Raw genomic sequence first — 21312 nt, forward strand, 5'->3', positions numbered from 1 at the left:
CTTTTGCCCCCCCCCTCCACCCTTTCAGCTCTCAACCTCTGCTCCGGGTCTCTAGCCCTGTTCCAGCTTCTGCCATCAGCTCCGATCCCCCCCACTGCTGCTCTGCTCTGTCCTCGCCCCCGACAGCGCCTCTGCCGCATGTTGTTGTCGTCGTCGTCGTCGTCTAAAATCTTTGTAGGCCTCCTTGTCATTGTCACACAGCGTCTCAGTGACACGAGTGTTGCATGTGGGGCAGGCAAGGAGAGGCGAGAGGAGGCGGCCTCTTGAGTGGCTTGTTGATTTCTTTAGCGCATTGCTGCACATTTACCCAGCAATGCGGGCGAGGGGCGCGACGTCGGCGTCGTCGGGGGGTAAATGAGTTATTTCTTCTATGTTTCTAACACTTGAGCTGCATTAGCGTAAGCTGCGACGGCGACGGCGACGGCGACGGCGACGGCGACGTCAACAGCGACTTATGAGTGACAGCCAGCGCGGGCCCCTCTACTAGCCCCCTCCCCCACCACCCCCTCCCCCCTCGCATCACTGTTAGCCGCTTTGAGCTGATGACAATGCCTGCCAAACGATTCTGAGTCCAAAGTTGCAAAACAATTTCAACATTTGTTTAGGTCATAAAAATATCTATATATACATAAATATATACATGCACATTTGTTCATTAGCGCGTTTTCGTTTGTCTGCTTCTTTTTTTTTTCTTCTCTCCTAATATGTTTTTCAAAAAAATTAACTAACCAGCTATGCATATAACGCTTCGGATCGACATAAACGTGGGCTGACAAACCGATTTTTACTACAGAACAAAAAAAAAAGAGATAATGTTTTTTTTTTTTTTTTTTTTTTTTTGTTGAGCATCGAACCCTGAACTCAAAAAGCAAAATGTTCTTGCAAGATGCTCTACTTTATAATACTGAAGAGAGTTATAAGGTTTTTTTTTCTCAAAGGCAAAATATTACTACAGAAATAGGCATGTTTTTGTCGGATAACGAAGCCTGAACTGAAGAGATATTGTTGTTTTTTTTTTCCATAATAAATGCAAGAAAAGGTTTTAGGAAAAATAATTTAAGTATTTGTTTTTTGAAAGCAACTTTATGCTGCCAAAGAGAGTTAAAAAAGTAAATAGATCTGCACAGCAACAGTTTTTGTCGAGCATCGAACCTTGAAATTTCTATTCCCGAAGAGAGCCCCGAAATATTTTAGTCGTGCATCGAACTCTGAACTCTGAACTGACATGGACAAGTGCAAGCTGAACACGCAGTTCTTCAGAGATGGCCCAGTTAACATATATATTGCTGAAGAGAGTTATTGGTTATCTTTTTAACCATATACATACATATATATGGTTATCTTATCTTGCAGAACGATAGAGAATGAATGATATAATCAAAGTTTGCATTGGCTTCCTTTGGAGCACAACAGAATATGCACATCTTGCTATATCATATAATATTTTAATTATAAGTATATACAAATTGAGAGTCGAGTGAGTTAAACGTAAAACTCATTTCCACGAGCACGTTTTTCATGCGTTTCGCGCAATTCCACCAGCCTGGGCGGATTGCTGTCACCCTTTTGTTGTTCAATTCAATTCCACCTAAGCACTTAATTCAATCTGTGCAAATTTCACTCGTTTCAGCGGAATTAACGATTTCACGATTCCATACTTGGGTTATGAATGTGAACAAGTGTTAGCTTTAATTGGAAAATAAACACTTGGGCTGGGCAAAGCCGGATAATAGCAGAAGAAAGCAAAAAATAGCTGCCATAATCGTCGAAGTATACATATTTGTTGCTCTCCTTTCGTAACTTGCAAGCCAAAATAACTGTCGCATAAATTAAATCAATCTAAACTTGTGCACAATATCGATAAAGTTGAGTTGTGTGTATGTGTGTGTGTGTGTGCTTAAAGTGTATTTAAGATTCGGCTGCTAAGCGGTCAAAAAGTTTGCCTAATGAAGTGGACAGCAACATGCGTCAAGGTCAAGTTGTTGTTGTTGTTATTGTTGCCTTTGCTGTTTAAAGTTTGTTTGGCGGCACGTTTTATTGTTGCCAGCAGCAGCAACAACAACAACAACAACAACAAGAGCTGAAACTGCGATACGCACTAACACACAGGAAATAAATCAAGTTTGGCTTTTGGCCAAGCGTCCAGTTCTTCTAGTTGTTGTTGTTGTTGTTGTTGTTGTCTAGTGACAACGACAAATATTTGCCTTTCGACAGCTAATGGGCACATTTGGTGACCGACAATTGGCTCAGCCCTGTTGGCCCCGTCCAGCCTGGCCGACGCCCAGGGGCGTGGCTGTGCTCAAAGACGCGTTCAAGCGTCAAGCAGTCTGTTTAAGCTGGCTTAAAGAGCCCAATAGGCAGCCCTCCAGTCGGCATAGCTCGACTAGCGGATACCCTAACCCAGCTGGCCCTTTAATCATTCTGGCTTTCATCTCAAGAGCATTCTAGGTTAAAGTCCGATCTTTTTCAACTGTTTGCAGCGTAAGCAAGGCGCAGACTTGCAATAATGGGCAAATGTTTTCAATTTTTCGAAGAGCTGGTTGAGGTTCCCAAAAAAGCATACGATAGACTACAAATGCAGATTTAATTTAGCTCCTTTTATGATTCAAAAACAGCGCCTGAGAATCGATATTTATCGATATTTAGAACACGGTAGGCGATATCGAAAAGAAACTTGTATATACGGGCATATAAAGTCCAGATGTAACGTCTTTAGCTTTTGTGCATGGCCTTGATCGATTTCATAGGCTCGATGCTATACTCTTCCGGCTGTTACATATATTTGAATATGATTATTATACCCTTTTTCGATCATGGATTCAAGGTACACACACACACACACACACGCACTTACCCATCTATAGATATATGTATGTATTTAATGCATATTGACTCGAGACATACCTGAAAGTAGAAAAAGCAAAAAAAAAACACAATCAGAGATGAGACAAAATAAAGAATTAATAACAAAAGAATGGCCAAGCCGAATATCTAATGCTCTTAAAAGCCTTTATGTGCGATCGATTGATCCTTAAGAAGACGAATTTGTACTTGAGCAAAGTTTTATCACATTTCATGATAAAACCAAACTACCCCAGGCTGAACGATGAAATGCCTTAAAAAGAAGGCAAAAGTTGTTGCTAATTGAATTATAAATGCATAAATCAATGCGAAATGAGCTAGTCGATGATCATTATCACAACGATGCGGATCATTATCATAATGATGCTTAAATAATAATGATTGGAAACATGTTCCGGCATTGTCAAAGATCGAAAGCGTTTTTATTTGATCAAAGACTACAAAGCTATTCGGTTCATATATAGGTAGACATATCGATCCATCCATCTGTCTGTAGGAAGTTCAATTAAAAAGCCATTAATCAATCAAATAGAAACAATCGAAAGAGCTCTTAACTACTGAACAATGTTTTAACAGCTTCTGCTGCTCGGTTTTTTTTTGGTTTAGTTATGATGACATTTTTCTGGCTACTCTATGGGTTTCGGCTATGCTATTGTTTCGACAAGAAACAATGAATAAATCTAAAGCAGCACACAAAAGAATGCCATGGCAAGGAATCTGCGGCAGGCCGAAGATAAGATACGCTTGCATTATGCAAAATCTGTATTTTCACAAGAATTTTTAACGAGCGAGTTTAAAGATGATCGGATGATAAATGAAATGTTTTATCGAATCACATAAGGTCAGTTCGTCAATCAATCCACAAGTCTGTCAATAGTTAGTTAGTCAATCGATCAGTCAGTCAATCAATCAGTAAATCCATCAATCAGTCAATCAACCGGTATGTCATTAGGCAGTCAATCAACCAATCAGTCAATCATTTAGAAAGTCATTAGGCAGTCAAGCAATTACTCTAGCAGTCGGTTGATCAGTCAGTCAATCAATCAGTCTGTAAACAGTCAATCAATTAGTAGACCAATCAGTTAATCAATCAATCAGTCAGTCTGTTATCAGTCACTCAATCAGTAAATCAATTAATCAGTGGATCGGTTAGTCAATCGATCAATCAGTAAGTCATTAAGCTGTCAATCAATTACTCTAACTGTCAGTTGGTCAATCAATCAATCAATTAGTACATCAATTTATCAATCATTCGGTCAATCAGTTAATCCATCAATCAATCAGTCAATCAGTCAGATAATCACTAACACTCAGGCAGCAAGTCAGCCAAGCAATCAAACAGTCTACTAGTTCATCAATCAGGCAATCAAATGATCTATAGAGCAGTTATTATGAGATAAACCAAAGAATAAGGGCAAAGCTTGGGGATGTAGAGTGTTTGTGTAAAACTAGTTTCACATAAGAGAAACAAAAATTCCTTAGATAATTATATATAGATATTATTACATGACACACTGATGTCAGCCGTTGTCATTTGAGGTCTTTTCGGCTCAAATCAGCTCTATTTGATCTATCGGCGAGTCACGCCACTCGAGCAAAAATCTGCAGAGTGTAAAGCTAATGAACTTGCCAGAGTAACAGAGTCTTGACTTGAAAATATGCTGACTGCAGCGCGAATTGCATTTGACACCTTTTGATGTCCGCATCGATCGTGAGCCATGTCTATAAACATGCATACATATATATATATATTTATAAATATATATATATATATAAATAAATGACTGGGCAACGGATCGAAATACATGGGGAGCGCATTTCTGTGCGCTTAGTCAGCGTGCACGATTTGATTTCAAGTTGGGCCAATGTCTGGGTTCAAGCAACTGATTTACTTTCGGCACCTGCGGCTGGTAGAAGACCCCGAGAAAACCCACTAAAATCCCCACTCCCCCCCCCCTCCCATCAAATGGCCAGGTGATAAGGCAACTAGTTCCGAAGAGCGCCGCAATCATAAATTCTGGCCACCGTCGTTAAGCGCTTAATAAGCCAAACTGGTTGCCAGTATCAAAACCAACCCGAAAAGGAAACAAAAAAAAATCAATAATACAAAAAACTGAAAAACGATAGAATGGCTAACATCGACACGCCGAAGATCAAATGCCCTTGCAGCCAAATTATTTAGACAGGGTTTACTTTTTACCAAAAGGCAAACGCTTTATGATATAGTCAGCCGATTATGTGCATTGTAGAGATCTGTTCGCAGACAAGATAATTCTTTTCATTTTTTTGATAAAATAGTGGGTTTCTGATAAGATTATGATCATATGTCGGAAATATATATATTTCCAATTGTTATACATATTGTAAACCATTTTATATAGAATCAATCATTTGATATCGTTGCAACACTGTCAATCATTTCACATAGAATCAATCATTTGATATAAGTAGTTTACAAAAGGTCAATCGTTTCATATAGTTTTGTATCAATCATTTGATATAGTTGATATATTGTCAATTACACAGAATCAATCATTTGATATAGTTTATGTGTTCTCCATCATTTTATATAGAGTCAATCATTTTATATAGTTTTCGTATGGTCCACTCTTCTTTTATAGATTCAATCATTTGATACAGTTTCTGTCCATTATTTTATGTTGAATCAATCATGTGATATAGTTTATGTCAAGTTATCCTAAGATAGCTTTCAATTAGAAAGACCTAAGACTGACAGGCTGGGATACATCAGCTGATCGAGAAGATGTCTTCTGCCATGCGTTACACATTTTGCGTCCAAATTAAAATACCTTCTTCAAAAAGCAGATCAGAAATTTCTGACAAAAAATAATTTTAAATACATATCAAATTTAAAGGCGTGCGCGGTTAACAGGGGGCGGGCGAGCGTGCGACTTAATGCATGCAAATGTCAAAAATATGCATTAAATTAAGATTCATCAGCGCTCCTGCCCCCTGCACGCCTCACACACACGCACACACCCGTCACGGCCCAACGGCAACAGAGACGAGCGTGCTCGACTAACAGATACTCTAAGCCTATCGCTTGCAAACATACCAGAGCTTTCTTCTAGAGAGACATACTTCGGAGTTTGAAGTCCGATCTTTACGAAATTTGCATAGCTTAAATATGGCACAGAAAAGTGTGTGCATACCAAAGCGCAAAGCTCGGTCTTATAGAATGAGTTGATTATTAAATTTGTGAACAGGGGGGGGAAGGCAGCTAAAGAAATTACATAATAGTTAACCCAAGCATTTACACACTAAATTTGGTACATCAAGCTATCAAATTTCTCGAGCTAGGCATAAGAAACAGTTGCTCAGAATCGATACTTATCGAAATATCGATATGTGAACAGATTTTCGCACTATGTGCTGCATATTCAATCAGAACATGTCGCAAAAATGTGGGGTGCACACAATTTAGCGAGCTCAAGGCTCAAAAACCCAACAAAATGGCCATAATTAAACAGCTTTGGCTATAAAACGGCTAAAGCGAAGGCAACAAGAAGTTGAGCATGTCCAAGCTCAGCTGTGAGGCATGTCCAAGTTAAGAGTTAAGTTTATGAAAATTAGGCACACACTTGTGCTTCTTTCCTCTGGTTTCTTTCAGTGTGTGCACAGTTTGGCAGGCATTGATCGAATCGGCTATCGGCGGCTATCAATGCCGCTGCAACACGTCATGTTGGCGCGCTTATCATTTAGCTTGGCAACAAAAAACATGAGCATATGGACAACAACAACAACATTAAGGAAGAAGCAGCAGCAAACTATGCCAGCCATGTGTGTGTGTGTGTGTGAGTGTTTGAGTGTGTGTGTTTGAGTGTGCGTGTGCTCTATTAGTTAGTTATATCTTATCTGCAATTGACTGGCAATGCTCAACTATGCGCTTTCCTTTGCCACAATGTATATGGAGCGCTTTACATTTTTCACTTAATTGATACGACAACAGCAACAACAGCAACAACAACAGCAACAACAACAAGAACAACAATTCGAGCAACAATAAATTTAACAGCTGACTAAGCGGCCAAACTATTAGAACATGGCTAAAAAATGGCGTCAGAGCAGCTGATAACATTGGTCTACAACCTTTCTAGTTTGGAAAAAGATTAAATACGAATATCTACGGCAAAACGAAGATTTAATACACTTGCGGACATTTGTCTTACTTATTGTCTAATAGGTGAGAAGAGCAAAGCTGGTAAATGCTGAGTTTCTTGCAAAACAAACTACAAAGATTCTTTCGTACGTTTCTTCCTTTAAAACTATATAATATACTAATACGATCTTGATTAGACTTGATTTATATACTTATAAGCAGCATTTAACTAGAAAATGTCGAACTTGGTCAAAATATCTGGATAAACAAAACAGTTTGTGTATATATTCGCCCATAACAAGATGACAAAGAACAAGTTTATCATTTCCAACTAGATATCTCCTACCAGTTCCAATATAAGAGCAAAGTACAAGAAATTTGTTAGGGCTACGTATATACGTATAGCCTATATGGATTAGGAATATTTTACATTTTGGCTGCCTCCTCCCGTTTACCACAAATTTGCGCCTTGGTGCCGAAAATAGCAAACAGATCGGACTATAAGGACCGAAGTGCACGAAGAATGCCTTGATGTTTTCTCTTGTGGGAAGGCAAACTGAAATCCTTGCAAGAGCTGAGGGTATCAGCTGGTCGAACCGTTTCGACTAGACTTGTTTTTAGTTTATTTTTTATTCACAATTTTTGTGTTTTTTTTTTTTTTCATAAATTTATGCAATAGTAAATTAATTAATTAGCATAATTATGGAAATTTTTGTTGTTGTGTGTCGCTTTGGCTTTTATGCTTTGTTTACCAATTAATTGGCTGCCAAAGACCAATAACAGCAAATTGCTTTGGTTATCTGCTTCTTGCTTTTCATTAAAAGGGCTTTTCGCTTGAAAATATTTCTTGCTGTTAGGAAATTGATGTAAACGATTTGGCAATTAACGCGCGCGCGGCTTCAATTAATTCAAATTGAGCAGCAATTTTCAGTCAACAATTTCGAATAGCCCCATTTAAATTTGGAATCATTTTTTGTTTTTTTCTGTTTTTTCGTTTTTGGTTTTTGACACAGCGTCATGGTTCGACTCCAGCTACAAGGCACAGCCTAGACCCCCGGCAGATGATGCAACTCCAGACGCTGGGCCAGAGATCGCGACGATAGGCGCAACATTTCGTCTGGCTGGCATGTGTGTGTATTAATTTCCACGAAAACAAAATGAAAGATTTATAAAGCGATTATAAATTGGCGCATATTGAAGTGTTGCAGCTGTTGATGTCACCCCAGCCGCAACTGTTGGCAAGGCCACACCCAATTCCAATTCCAAGCCAAACGCTAACCGCATGCCCCATGTCCCAGCCCAAAACATTTCGTTGATCGCATCAAAAGCAAAAAAAAAAAACAACAAAAAAAAAATACAAAATTATAATAACAGCAGCTGCATGGCTGCCACTGTCAAAAAATTGTTTGCGCCATTTTCAAAGAAAAGCCCAATTATATCTCTTTGCATTAATCACATTATAATCGAAATTTAACATATGCTCTATTTAACATGTGCTTGTAACAGTTGTTTTAAAGGTATGTTAACTTAACATTCGTTAACATGGCAACTTTGCGGCCCTTTTATGATTCTTGTTCACAGAGCCCTCAACAGCTTTTCAATGCTGTTAATATAGCTTGCTTTAGCATATTTAACAGCTCATTAACATGCATAAACAGAAGCTCTATTTAACATATGCATTTAACATGATTTTGTCTGCTGTTAACATAAACATTTGTGGCCCTTTCCTTGATTGTTCTTAACATAGCCCTATAGCTACTTTACTATGCTGTAAATATAACTTTAACATCTTTAATTGCCTCCATATAGAATGATTGGTAGTCTTAAATGTATGTAAACGAAACTGTTAACGCTATTCGCCTTTAGTTTATTTAAATTCATTTAAATATTATTTTATTTCCGTTAATTTCGTTTATTTCAATCTATTTAAATATTATTAACAGCTGCTTGCACATGTTGCTAACAGTATGTTTATTAAGTATGTTTATTAACATGCCTTTTACATTTGCTGTTATGCAGCTCTCCTTAACATAACTAAGTCCTTGTCAGCAGCAATAACAGCTTGCAATCAAACTATTCGCTGCTTTTTCAAATAAAGCATTAACAGTCTGAACGTGATTCATATCAGTTCGAATTGTTTGCAAAGTTGCACCAATTATAACAGCCAGCCTGTTAACTGCTATAAATGAACATGTTAACTGATGCATATAAAAGATCTGCATAATGTAATAAATTGAGCTAGAGCCATGGCTTCGATAACAGCTCAACAAGGCAGACAACATTAAGATAAACATCACATATCTAGTCTTGCGGATAATATTTTTAATTTGCAGTCGAGTTAAGTTAATAAAACTTTTGTCGAATCGACTAACTAACGATCGAAATTAAGTTGTTTATCGTTTGAAAAACTCTTATATGCTTTCCAATTGGACGAGAATCGTTGCCTTGTCGCAGCTAGCTAGTTATTTTATAAGTACTTTTCTCTCTTAAAAGATCAGATTTTCAGAACTAGACAAATTCGCATCGAAGCTCATGTGTATACAAATGAGCCTAGATGGCAATCAAAATTTCGACTAAGCTGGAAAACTGGAACGAATGAAACAAACAAAAAAAAATAAATAAATTATAAGAAATCTAGAACCAGTTCTATTCGATCTGCATTCCCATCAGGCAAAAGCGACTGGCGAAACTATCTGAAATATTAGCTCAAGACGATGCATACAAAGTGTGTATTAATATCCTCACATCATCATGAGGATCATCATCATCATGAGCATCATCATGATGAGCATGGCGATGATCATTAGGCAAGTCATTATTCTAAGGTTGGGCGCAATGCAAAAATCTGTTGAATTTGAACATTTGAATGTAGTTTCTCAACATTTTTATGACCAAAGCCATTTCACGTAAAATACTCATTGCAAATAGTTCTTCGAAATGGCAATTTTTTTATCATCGCTCTTTAATATTCTTTTTAATGTCCCTCCCTTTTTTTTCTGCCTATACCCTGTACATAATTTAAAATCAAGTGGCACGAGAAGAAGTGTCATGTTTTTTGGGCATATCTTTGAATTTTATAAACGTGGGAGTTAAGCTAAGACTTGGCATGTCAGATTTTAGAAATCTCTTACTATTGAAGAAGAGAGCCTTGCGCCTAGGTATAAACACACTTAGGCACGGCATACTTAAACGCTGCAAATTTGAAAGAGATCGGACCGAAGTCTATCAAGCTTGGCTTTCTTAGGCATAAACAAGGTCTAAGGTAAGAAGAAGCAAGTGCAAGAATTTGTTTATTAAAGCATAATCTCTTTACATATATGCAGGGTAGCTGCTAGTCGAGCATTGCCACTTCGAGCCTGGTCAACAGCTAGTTAATTACATAGGCAGCTGTCGCCGGGATGACACAATAGATACGCCAGCTAGATACATAGATAGATGTGGCTAGATGAATGGATGTGGCACCCACTCAACGCAGTTCTGCATTTTGTAATAACTGAAAGGCGAATTGCGACATTTACGCGACGCGGAAGGGGCGGGAGGGGCAGCCTCGTTTGTTTTCTATTTATTTTATTTTTTTGTTTCTTTTTCTTGTAATTTTTTTTCTATTTTCAAGATTTACGCAATGCAAAAGCCAAAACAATTATTATTCATGAGTTGAAATGAGTGAGAGACGTGGTGTGCGTGTGTGTGGCAGACATGCCAGACAAATATTGAATTACATAAAAACAACAACAAGTTGTAGCAGAAGAAGAACAACAATTGGTTTACACAATTTGTAACCACGGTACATTCAACGCCGGCGCTCGAGACATAACCAAAGTTCTGTTTAGTCTATGCGCGCAAATAGGTTTACGTGGAATTAGGAATTGGATCATAGCCTGGGATCCAGACGAAAATGCGCCAACTACGCATACGCTTTCAAGGAAAACGCAGTCGCGTCTATGTTTAGAGAAATGAGCAGACGCTGTCAAACGCCATGCAATACGACTCTGCGAGTGCCATAGCAGACAGCTTGGTGGCGTGTCGTATCACTCAGAATATTTTTCAAAATTTCCAGGGAAATTACGATCTAGTCGGAACTATATCTATATGCGATCCTCGAGTGACATAGCCGGCAGCTAGGTAGCGTTTCGTATCACTCAGACTGTTTGCAATCGCAGTCAAAAAAGTTTGCATTCTTCCAAAGTTTTCAGGGAAATTATATGTAATCTAGCTCATAAATCAAGATTCATCCAACTGATAGCCGTGCGTTACGTAATGCGCTGACGTAGTCCTGCCTGAATAGCACGGTTTGCCCGAAATGACGCCAGCATTTCGATTTGTACATTGCTAAAGCTGCTCGGTGTCAAAGTTCATGCCAATGAAGAAAGCTTTCACAAATCTCCGACTGTCAAATTCGCATTTAACTTTAACATTTGCTTACTTTGCAGCGTGAACAAACACTGTTTCCTCGTTCCTTTAACTCATGTTAGATTTGTAACATGCAGTTTAACATTTTATTAAACAACTGACAGCACCAAAGAAAACCAAAAGAAATTGAACAGCCTTTGTTAAATTTAACGTGCGTATGGAAAAGCGTATTGTTTTTGTCAACTTAAGATACAAATTTAATGTTTTGTACACTTGATCTTGTCAGACTGACAATTGTCAGCTGTTAAGAAAGTTGTTTCGCCATTTGGCACGACTTGTCAAATATTTGACATGCAGCTGATGTGATTGACAACTTCTGCCGTACACAAGAGCTGAGAAGTGCGAACACTTCAAAAAATGATTTAAGCAGCTTGTGAAATTGTTCGCGTTTTATTTAATTTAACTATAAGTTAGCCTTCAGTTAACACAGAAAAACAAGCTGCAGCTGCTTGTTGGCTTTGACTGTGCTAAAATGTCAATACCAATTTAACAGCTAGTTAAAGTGCTTGTCAACTTGCTGTTCGCCTTTGAGCCAGCTAGTTAAAGTTAAGTTAACAGCTTAAGTTAAGGTGCTTTTCAGATAGCAGTTAACTACTCAGTTAGATAGCTAACTAAAACGTAGACACAAATTTGGCAACTAGTTAAAGTGCTTGTCAAATTGCCGTTAAACATTTACGAAGTTAACAGCAACTTAAAGTGCTTGTTAACATGATTTGGTTGTAATTTTTGGATGCAAATTTTAACAGCTAGTTAAGGTGCTTGTTAACTAACAGGAAGTAAAGCGAACGCAAGTTGACCTTTATTGCACTTCAAGCCGAAGTGTCAGCCTTGATGCACGCGTTATCTTTTATTTAACCATAAGTTAACCTTCAGTTAACACTTGACTAAGGGAAAACAGGAAAACAAGCTGCAACTGCCTGCTAGAGCATCTCTCTAGTCGTAGAGCATGTTCAAGCATCTATTGTGTTATTTGTTTGTTAGAATGTAAGTTTTTTTTTTTTTGCGCTCTTCTTTATCCATTTACAATTTACACACACACACACACAGGGAGAGAATTTGTATGTTGTTGTAGAATTTGTATCTTGTATCTGTCGCGGCATGTTTTGGCCAACTATTTATAGATGTTTGCTTCAGACGCGGCTATTACAAAATGCATACATCAGCTCTTGCTGCCTGTTGTTGGACGTTGGCCAGCTGTTGGCCCCCAGCTCCCCTCCTTGCTGCTGCTGTATTTTTGGCCAGTTTTGGTAGGCAAATGAAAAAATCAAATAAAATAAAAAAATGAGATCAACTGGCTGACTAATTGCTGATGAGCCGCTCACCTCCCCCTTCCAACCCGAGCCAACTTGGCTAATGCAATGCACGCAAGGCGGAAGCGCCGGCTGCTGCCAATTGACAAAGCCAACACTTTGCGCTATCGCCAGTGGGTGAAGTGTTGCAGGGCGGCTGGGCGGGCAGTGGGAGGAGGCGAAGGTGTTAGGCGGGAGGTCAGCAGGTGTTATTTGCTTAAAAGTAATGCATGCGCCTAAAGTGTGCCAGTTGCTCGAAATGGGCGCAAGCAAAAGGGGGGTTAAATGCCGGAGACTAAAACTAAACTAAACTAAACTATATATATATATATATAGATTCCCGATCGAGCTGCGCTACATACTTGAAATCATTTCAAATCAATAAATCGAGAATATATGGAATTTCAGCTTTGGTTATTTGAGAGAGCTACAGCAACCAAACTTGCTTGCATAAGAGACAAAGTTCTGAAAGTTCTAACTACCTCTTGTGCAGCACAAAGTTGTAAAAGTCACAATTTAAGCAGCTAGTTCCATGTGCTTTGGTATGTGCACACATTTGAGTGCTAAGCTTAAGGCCTGCCAATATGATGAGGGTGCCATCACAAACAGCCAAGTTATTCGGGCAAAGATATGCGCAGCTTGAGGCGCCAGGCTTAAAAGTCAGTTGTAAAGGCAACTGAGTGTTGCGTACAGGGTATCTGCTAGTCGTGCAGCTGCCACACATGTTGTTCCCCTGCTGAACTTGAGCTCAAGTATCACATGTTCTGGCCAATAACAGCAGCAACTGTTGCTGGCGTGTCGATCGCTGCAGTTGCTGCTGCTGCTGCTGCTGCTGCTGCTGTTCTCTGGTTGTTTCCAATCGAAATTGCAAGAGATCGCACATGCCAAACAGATACACACACACACATAAACACACAGATATAAAGATAGCGTATATGTGTGGCAGCCGGCAACAGATGCGTTGCGCACTGTGGCAACATCTTGTGTCCATATGTTGTGCAAACAAACAATTGAAAATGACGCGTAAGCCACGAGTAGCCAGAACATGCGAAAGAAAGCAGCCAAATGAAATGTATCTCAAGAATTGATTTGCCAAGCGAAACAAAAAACACATATACAAATATTATGTATAAAATGAAGAAACGAACGAGCTGTGGCAAGCTTTGTGGCAACTGTTTGCTGTCGTTGCAAATATTTTGACAGGCAGACAGACAGACAGACAGACACGAAACCCGATGACATGCAGGCCACATATGTCAGTTCCATATAGACACATATATATGTATGTATGTATATATTTGTATCTATATCGCATGCTCTGTTGCGATGCATAGATACATTTGTATCTTATGACTGTGATTAGCATATTACAGCTAAATGCTGCTGGCGCCACCTGCAACTTTTACTCAAAAACTGTTAATTAGGGTGGGTTAGGGGGCGACACCTGGCGGCCATACAGACAGCTTGATCAGTTGTTAATAGGTCCAAAAAGTATCCCTGTTCGAGTGCAACTGCAACAGCGCCACCTGTTGGCGGCAAGCTGCAGAATTTAATATATGTTCCAAACTGGGCTATTCAGATTAGAGGATTATTAACCTGTTAACATAGGCTCTTCACACTTTGTTGTTGACGCTGTTAAGCTTTACATTACACAACTTTTCATGTAATCTCTTAGTCTGTTATCCTACTTCACAGAACATTCTAGACTCTGTTAGAGTCTCGTGCATTGTTAATGTGCAATAACATATATGCAACAACAGTTATTTAACAGTTCTCTCATAGACTCTGTTGTAATCAAGAGCTATTCGATGCTGTTAGGCGTCTTTTCTGTAACCTGTCGACTGTTAACAATTACTGTTAAGTTCTTTAGCTGTTAAACTGTTTAATGTGTAAGCTATTCAGCTCTTCTATGTTATGCTCAACACACTGTTAACCTACTAGAACTGTGCTACTATTAATATTTTTAACATTTCTGCAGCTCTTAATCTGCTAAGCTGTTAACCTGTGCGTATGCGTATTCTGTAAACATATTACGCATACGCCGGATGCGACTGCATTCACATATATGTATATGTGAATGTGTATCGCTGTTACTGACCCCATTCAATGGCCTGCTCTTAATATGTTATTTCTGTTTATTTCTTTTGCAGAATTAATTGTTATTGTAATTGTGGCAGCTGCTTGATAAGGCGCCAGTTACATCTACTAGCATACATTTTGCTTCTTCTTGGTTTTGTTTTTGTTTTATTGAAATGTTAATTTAAGAAATTATTTCATTGCAAGACGACAGCAACGTTGACTTCTTCGACTACATGTCATTAACACGCTGATAAGGGTTATCAGCCATCAGCTATCAGCTCATTATGATGGGCACACACACACATAGAGAGAGACACGCACACGCACACCCATGTATAGAGAAATTAGATGATGGACAACAAGCGAGCGCCTTTTATAATTGGCAAAAAAAAAAAATTCAAAAAAAAAAAAAAATTTATTTAAATGTCTTATGAAATTGGCAACGAAATAAAATTTAAATAAATTCACTTTCATATATTTTTCTTTTTCCTTGGGGACTGAGCGCCTTGATAACCCCCAAACTTGACCCAATGTCGTTTGGCCTGACAGACAAAATAATTGTTTAATTAAATTGACAAAAAAAAAAATAAAGAAAGAACAAAATATTTCAAGTATAATCAAATCCGGTCTCAGTTCATTTCTCCAGGGTCTCTCTCTCTCTCTCTCCCTCTCTTTCTCTCTCTCTCTCTTCCACACTCTAGCTATCTCTTTCTATCCATGCTGATAAGAGCAGTGCGTACACACAAGTGTTTCAGCTTCGTGTCTCGACTGCTGACTCTTCTTCAAGCTTTTTAATGGATCTCACATTTTCATGAGTTTTTTTTTTTTTTTTCTTTCTGGTTTCTTATTAATTTGTTACAAACGAGCAAAGGTCAAACAGCTAAAGGTGGAAAAACTGTTTCCCCTTTATACATAAATTAAGAATGAGCGAACATATTTTTGTAGCTATTGCTTTTTGTTTAATATTTATGTATCTGCGTTGTAAAATAGTTCAAGTTCGTTGTTGTTGTTGTTGTTGCTGTTGCTGTTCGTTTCGTGTTGTGTCATCAACACGAAGAAAACTAGATCAAGCGCGCGTGTATCTGTGAGGATGCTGTACAGAAATGTGAGATAGTTTCTTGATGCTTCTACCCCGACTGAAATATACATATGCACACACTTACATCTATATATATATATATACGTATATGTATGTATGCATATATTTTCTAGAAATCATACTCATTAGATAGCGAGATGGTGTCACCATGGCACAAGGAATGCCAACAATATGACAGTATCAAGAAATCAAAGTGTTGCCCTATTCATTACATTCCTTTATCTTCTTTTTTTTTTTGCCCTCACAAATCGTTAGGGTCACACTTTTCGAGCTTGCCAAAATAGAGTTATTTATGTAGCTCTGCTTTGCAAGTGATCTGGGATGAACTGTTAGTTCAGGCCATCTAGAAAGAGACAGTTTTCTGAAGCTAAATTCAACAACTTTGGCAGCTTTATTGCTTCAAGTTAAACTTAATGCACAGTCTTTAGAGATCAAGATATTCGCAAATGTCTTAAAAATTAACAGAATATACTTAAGATTCAAAGTACAATATCTCTTTAAAGAAACGATTCATTAAAGTTTATCCACGTGAAGTTTGCATAACATTATATTAACTTTCATGATTACAAATACAATTCTGAAGAAGAAGTTAACCTGCATTATTCTGTTAACCAATTATCCTGGCACCCTGCTAAGCAATTTTTGAAATTCTAACATTAAGAGTTATGTTAAAATGGATCTACAAAATATTGTTATCATTTTAACCAGCTTAAGATCTCATATAGTCTTTTGGATTATTCTGCTGTTAAACCAAAAGACTGTTAGTTCAAAAAATGTGTGCAATCTTTTTAAGTTATGCTTCCTTATTGCACTGTTAACTGATAACATAGCTAATGCATTATTCAGCTGTTAATCAAAGAGACAATTAGTTCGTAATTATGTTTCCTTCTTGCACTGTTAACTTGAGTTTTGAGTAATTATGTTATCCTGTTAAGCTAAGAACTCTGTAAGTTCAAGGCACCTTAGTTATATTAGTTTATTGCACTGTTAACTCGGGTTTTGCATAATCCTGTTAACCTGTGTCGGTTTAACAATTTTTATAATCCTGTTAATCTCTGACTGTTTGAAATTTTCAATAATCCTGTTAACTTACGACTCTGCTAACGGAGTATTTGATGCGTTCTAATAGGTTTTGCAATGGCTCTGTTAAGTTTAAGTTCAAATAATGCTCTTCACTTGCGACTCGGATTTTGACAGCAATAACAGCATGTGAAGTTCTGTTAATTTGTTGCTCTGCTAACGCGTAATTTAATCTGTTAAATTTGTATGTTATCCTTTTGTTGATCAACAACGCATCGCTGTTAACGTGACTGTTGTAAGCCTTTCAACAGTTATTCTGTTAAGTCAGCCGTCCCGCTACCCGCTACCCGTTACTCACCTTGGCATTCAGCATCGGCACATGGCAGGCGTTCAGAACGAGGACAACGGCGAAGAGGCGCCAGAGCAGCGACATTGCGTGTCGCTGCCGCAACGTCGCGGCGCCCGTTTGGGATCCCGTTGATCCCATCCTTGTGTATGTGTGTGTGTGTGTGTGTGTGCGGGGGGCTTTTCGTTCTCCTTTTTCTATACTTTGTGTGTTTGGCAGCTATTTGGTTATTTTGATTATTTAATTGGGCAGTTTAAGGGTTCGTATTCGAGTTGTTGCTTCTGATGCGTTTAGACGTGATAAAGAAAGAAAAAGGTTACGATGTTTATGGCACTGCAAGTAAAAACAAAAAAACCAAAAAAAAAAAAAAAAAAAAAAAACGGACGAGCAAAACGAATTTTCAGCAATTGTTGTCAACTGTTGCCAGCTCAGGAGCAGGCGAAATATAATAAACGCATAAGCTGCATCAGCAGAAAAACAAAAAACACAAAAAAAAATAATAATAATAATAATGACCGAATTTTATGTATGAAATCGAAAGACAAGTGAACAAAAAAAAATAGCAACAACAACAAGAAAGTCGCAATCAAAACGCGAATTCGTCAGAAAATGCAGATAAAGAAGACGCAAACGGAACAGGAGAATGGGATAAACTCAGCAGACTGAATGAGGCTCAGTGTTGCCAGCTTCAAGCCAATTAGCTATAAAACTCTAGCCAAAAATAGCTAAGCACAATTTGGCATTAGGAACATTTGAGACGCTTTGAGATCGCTAACGATCGCTGAGCATAGCCAAAATTTAGCTAGAAAAAGGCTGAGCGTGCAGCACCGTCTGATCCTATAACCGTTTTTTTTTTTTTTTTGCTTCTCTTTGTGCTGATTTTGCGTGCCGTTTTCTAGTTTTTGGGCTTTTCTTTGATCTGCGCGTCATTTTTTTTTATTTTATTTTATTGCTGCTTGCGTTTTGCATTTCGCGCGCGACATTTATAATTATTTGTTGTATTTGTCATTTGCCGGCCACTTTTTGCTGCTTTTCTTTGCGTTTAATTCGTTTGGTTCGTTCGCGTTGCCCGTGCACTTTGCTGCTTAATTAAATTCAGTTCGCGGCTCAAAAGAACCCAAAAAAAAAAAAAAATACAGAAAATAAAAATGGAAAAATAAACTGTAAACGAAGCCAGCAACAAAGTCGCCGAGGGCACCAAATGTTTTGCGATCCTGCGCGCGCGTTTAACGTTATCCTGCGGAGCACCACAACAGTTATAATTTTCAAACAAAAAAAAAATATATTCAACTTGTAGCACTTTAAAAAAAATATTGTATTTATGTTAGTGTCCGTAGATTGCACTTGAACAACACAAACGGCAACGGGCAAGAAGAAGATGAACAACAACTATTCAGTGAGACAGGCTGGCGGCCAGGCGAATCGCAGTCGCCGTGTCGCAAGGCTTAGGCAAACGCACCGAAAATTGTGCGACCGTCTCGTACAACGGCGCGCAACCGAATGTAAAAGTGGAAGAACTTAGACGCGAACGCCGCTGCACCGCAGAAGAAACAGCGACACAAGCGACTCGCGAACGCCCGAAGATGTACGAAGCGCTAGCTAAGCACACACCCATACACGCAGACGCGCCCGAGCACACACACACAAACACACATAGGCATACACAGCGGCATACGCGTAAATTCAAGTGCTGCAGTAAACAGACAAAACTCGAACGTGCGCTGTACCGTGACGCAATATGCGCGAAATGCCGGTGAAATATTTGTATGTATGAACGTCTTCGGTAAGCTAACGGAAATTGTCAAATTTGCATTAGTCTTTATACTCTTAGCATTAGGGACTCGCCAGTTTCGGCCAGCTCGAAAATATTTTTGTAAATACTTTTAATTCGAATAGGTCTAATGTGTATAAGAGCTTGGCTGCACTATTTATGAATTTTGAGTGGGCAACGACATATCGATTATTATCGATTCTTTTTTGGCTATGTAAATTGCAATTATTTTGGTCGCCAAATGTGTGTGCCTTGCACCACTTTGCGCACTGTGCCCTGTTGCGCACTGTCGACGCTCGGTTTGTGCCGTGGGTGGCTTTCGTTGGGGCTCTGCTGGCGTCGCAGCTAGCGTCGTACGGCTGCTGCAAATGTTTATCGCGCAGCGCGCTTGTGCAACTGGCTCTCTACACATTTATCGGTAACAGGATGCAAAGTTGATGCTCTGCACTAAATTCGCCTTGTGGCGAAATGAGCGAAAAATGTGTGTGTTTGTGTGTATGTGTGTGCCTGTTATTATGCATGGTTAGAGAGAGAGATGGTGCGGGGGTCCCTGCTGCCGTTGCCTGCAGGGCTTGGGCCCGACTGCGTATTCTTTATCGCTGTCAGCCGCATTGCGCGTGAGGTGGAGTGTGCGACAGGGGGGGGGGTGCTGCATTTAACTGGAACAACAGCAACAAATGCAAAGCCGCTGCCGACGTCGACGCAGGCGTTGAGCCGCCGCTGCTGCAGCGCTCTGTAGGTCAACTGATAAATTGGCGTGAAGAGACCAACACCAACCGAAAAGGCAACCCAAATGCAGCACCCACTGATAGTGCGCACACATATTAAAGCATGTATCTTGTGTACGTATGCATGTTTGTGTGCGTGCGTATTGAGTGTAGATTTGTTATTTGTGTTACGGTCGCTAGATGGCGCTGTTGTCCCTGCTTGCATTTGCTATTAGTGCAACACTTTTTGTTGTTTTCTTTTCTGTCATTGTCTTTTTGTCGCCTTTCCAACACTTTTGTGTTGTGGCCAACTTTCGAGCTGTTTGCACTTCACACGCAGGAAATAAATTTCAGTAGACCAGCACGCGTACCGACTAGATGATACCCTTTTATGTAAAGAAATTGTATATGATCGAAAGATCTGAGAAAGTCGCCATAAATAGTTGAAATAAAATTGTTCATTTCATATTCTCCATCTCCATTTTATGTTTAAAGGCGTTTGCATTCGAATATACCCCTTGCACTTCACAAATTGCAGGGTATTAACAGCAGCGGGCTCAACTTAAAGAATGTGCCAGTTTCTTGGAGGTTTTTTCGAACCACTTTTTACTTTCTAACCAGGCAGGAGGAAGTTATGAGAGACGTGTAAAAAATATTGCTATAGCTTCAGATAAATTTGAGTCTGAAATATATAATTTTCTTAAAAGTATTTAAATAGACTTAAATGGCAAACTAAAAAAATTAGAGTCTTTAAATTTAAGTGGTATATTCTCGTATATCATATACCTATATATCTCGCATAATATCAACTCTGCGAACTGATTTTTGAAGCCTAACTCAAGAAGCTACTGAATGGATTGGGAAAACATGGAAAAATTAAGGTAAAGCCCTGCGATTTGGCAGAAGCACGCTTTTGCATGCCCAATTGAAGGCCTGCTTTGATCTAGATCGGACAATGAGCACCGAGCTTAGACAAAAATTAACTTGGCTTGACTTCAGTTGCGTTTGATAGCGGGAAACTGATGCGAATTGGCAAAGAGCTTTTGGCCACGGATCGCGCAATTCTTGGCACATGCGAAGCTGGCTGGCGCCTTGGCGAATTGGCGAACAGCTGCCACTGGCTGGCTGCGGGTCGCATGGGCCACCCAATTGCCACCCATGGCAGGCGGACTTCCCATTGGCGCCTGGCGGCCAAGCGCCGGTTGGAGCGCATGCGTCGAACTGCTGGCCCAGAAGGCAGCACCCCGGTCCACCCCGGCCCGCCCCAGGGCCACCCTACCGACAACGGCTGGCAACGACCAATCGCCGCATTGCGTTTTTTTTCTTCTTCTGCTTGTGTGTGTGTGTGTGTGTGTGTGTGTGTGTGTGTGTGTGTGTTTTTCGCCTAGAAGCCCGTACCAAAAGATTTGGATTGTGGCTTCCGTTGTTGATAGTCGCGACGACTAAAAATAATTTCAGATGAGCATTTTAATTACTGGACGAAAAAGATAATGCGAATGCTGCCACAGCTGCTGCTGCTGCTGCTGCTGCTGCTGCTGCTGCTGCTGCTGCTGACGCCTATCAATAGCGACCTGTCATATCAGCGGGGCGCCACACTATTTGGGTCAGT

The 21312-nt window shown here is 39.4% G+C and overlaps 1 protein-coding gene across 28 annotated transcripts in view; it reads right to left on the minus strand.

Moving 5' to 3' along the window:
- Window positions 1-18766, minus strand: part of trol (terribly reduced optic lobes) — a 125502-nt gene extending 106736 nt beyond the window's left edge. For 21 of the 28 annotated variants that reach the window (XM_070210940.1, XM_070210946.1, XM_070210934.1 and 18 more), the window contains exons 1-2: window positions 18685-18765; window positions 17238-17558 (exon numbers count right to left, since the gene is read on the minus strand). In XM_070210940.1, the coding sequence (XP_070067041.1) occupies window positions 17238-17366 (129 nt within the window). In that variant the 5' untranslated portion in view covers window positions 17367-17558; window positions 18685-18765. Of the gene's footprint in view, window positions 1-17237; window positions 17559-18684 lie in introns of all 28 variants that reach the window. The other 7 variants (XM_070210955.1, XM_070210953.1, XM_070210949.1 and 4 more) reach the window with 4 other exon arrangements.
- Window positions 18767-21312: the final 2546 nt, after the last annotated feature.

Source organism: Drosophila virilis, chromosome X, assembly GCF_030788295.1.
Source record: "Drosophila virilis strain 15010-1051.87 chromosome X, Dvir_AGI_RSII-ME, whole genome shotgun sequence".
NCBI classification, from domain to species: Eukaryota; Metazoa; Arthropoda; class Insecta; order Diptera; family Drosophilidae; genus Drosophila; species Drosophila virilis.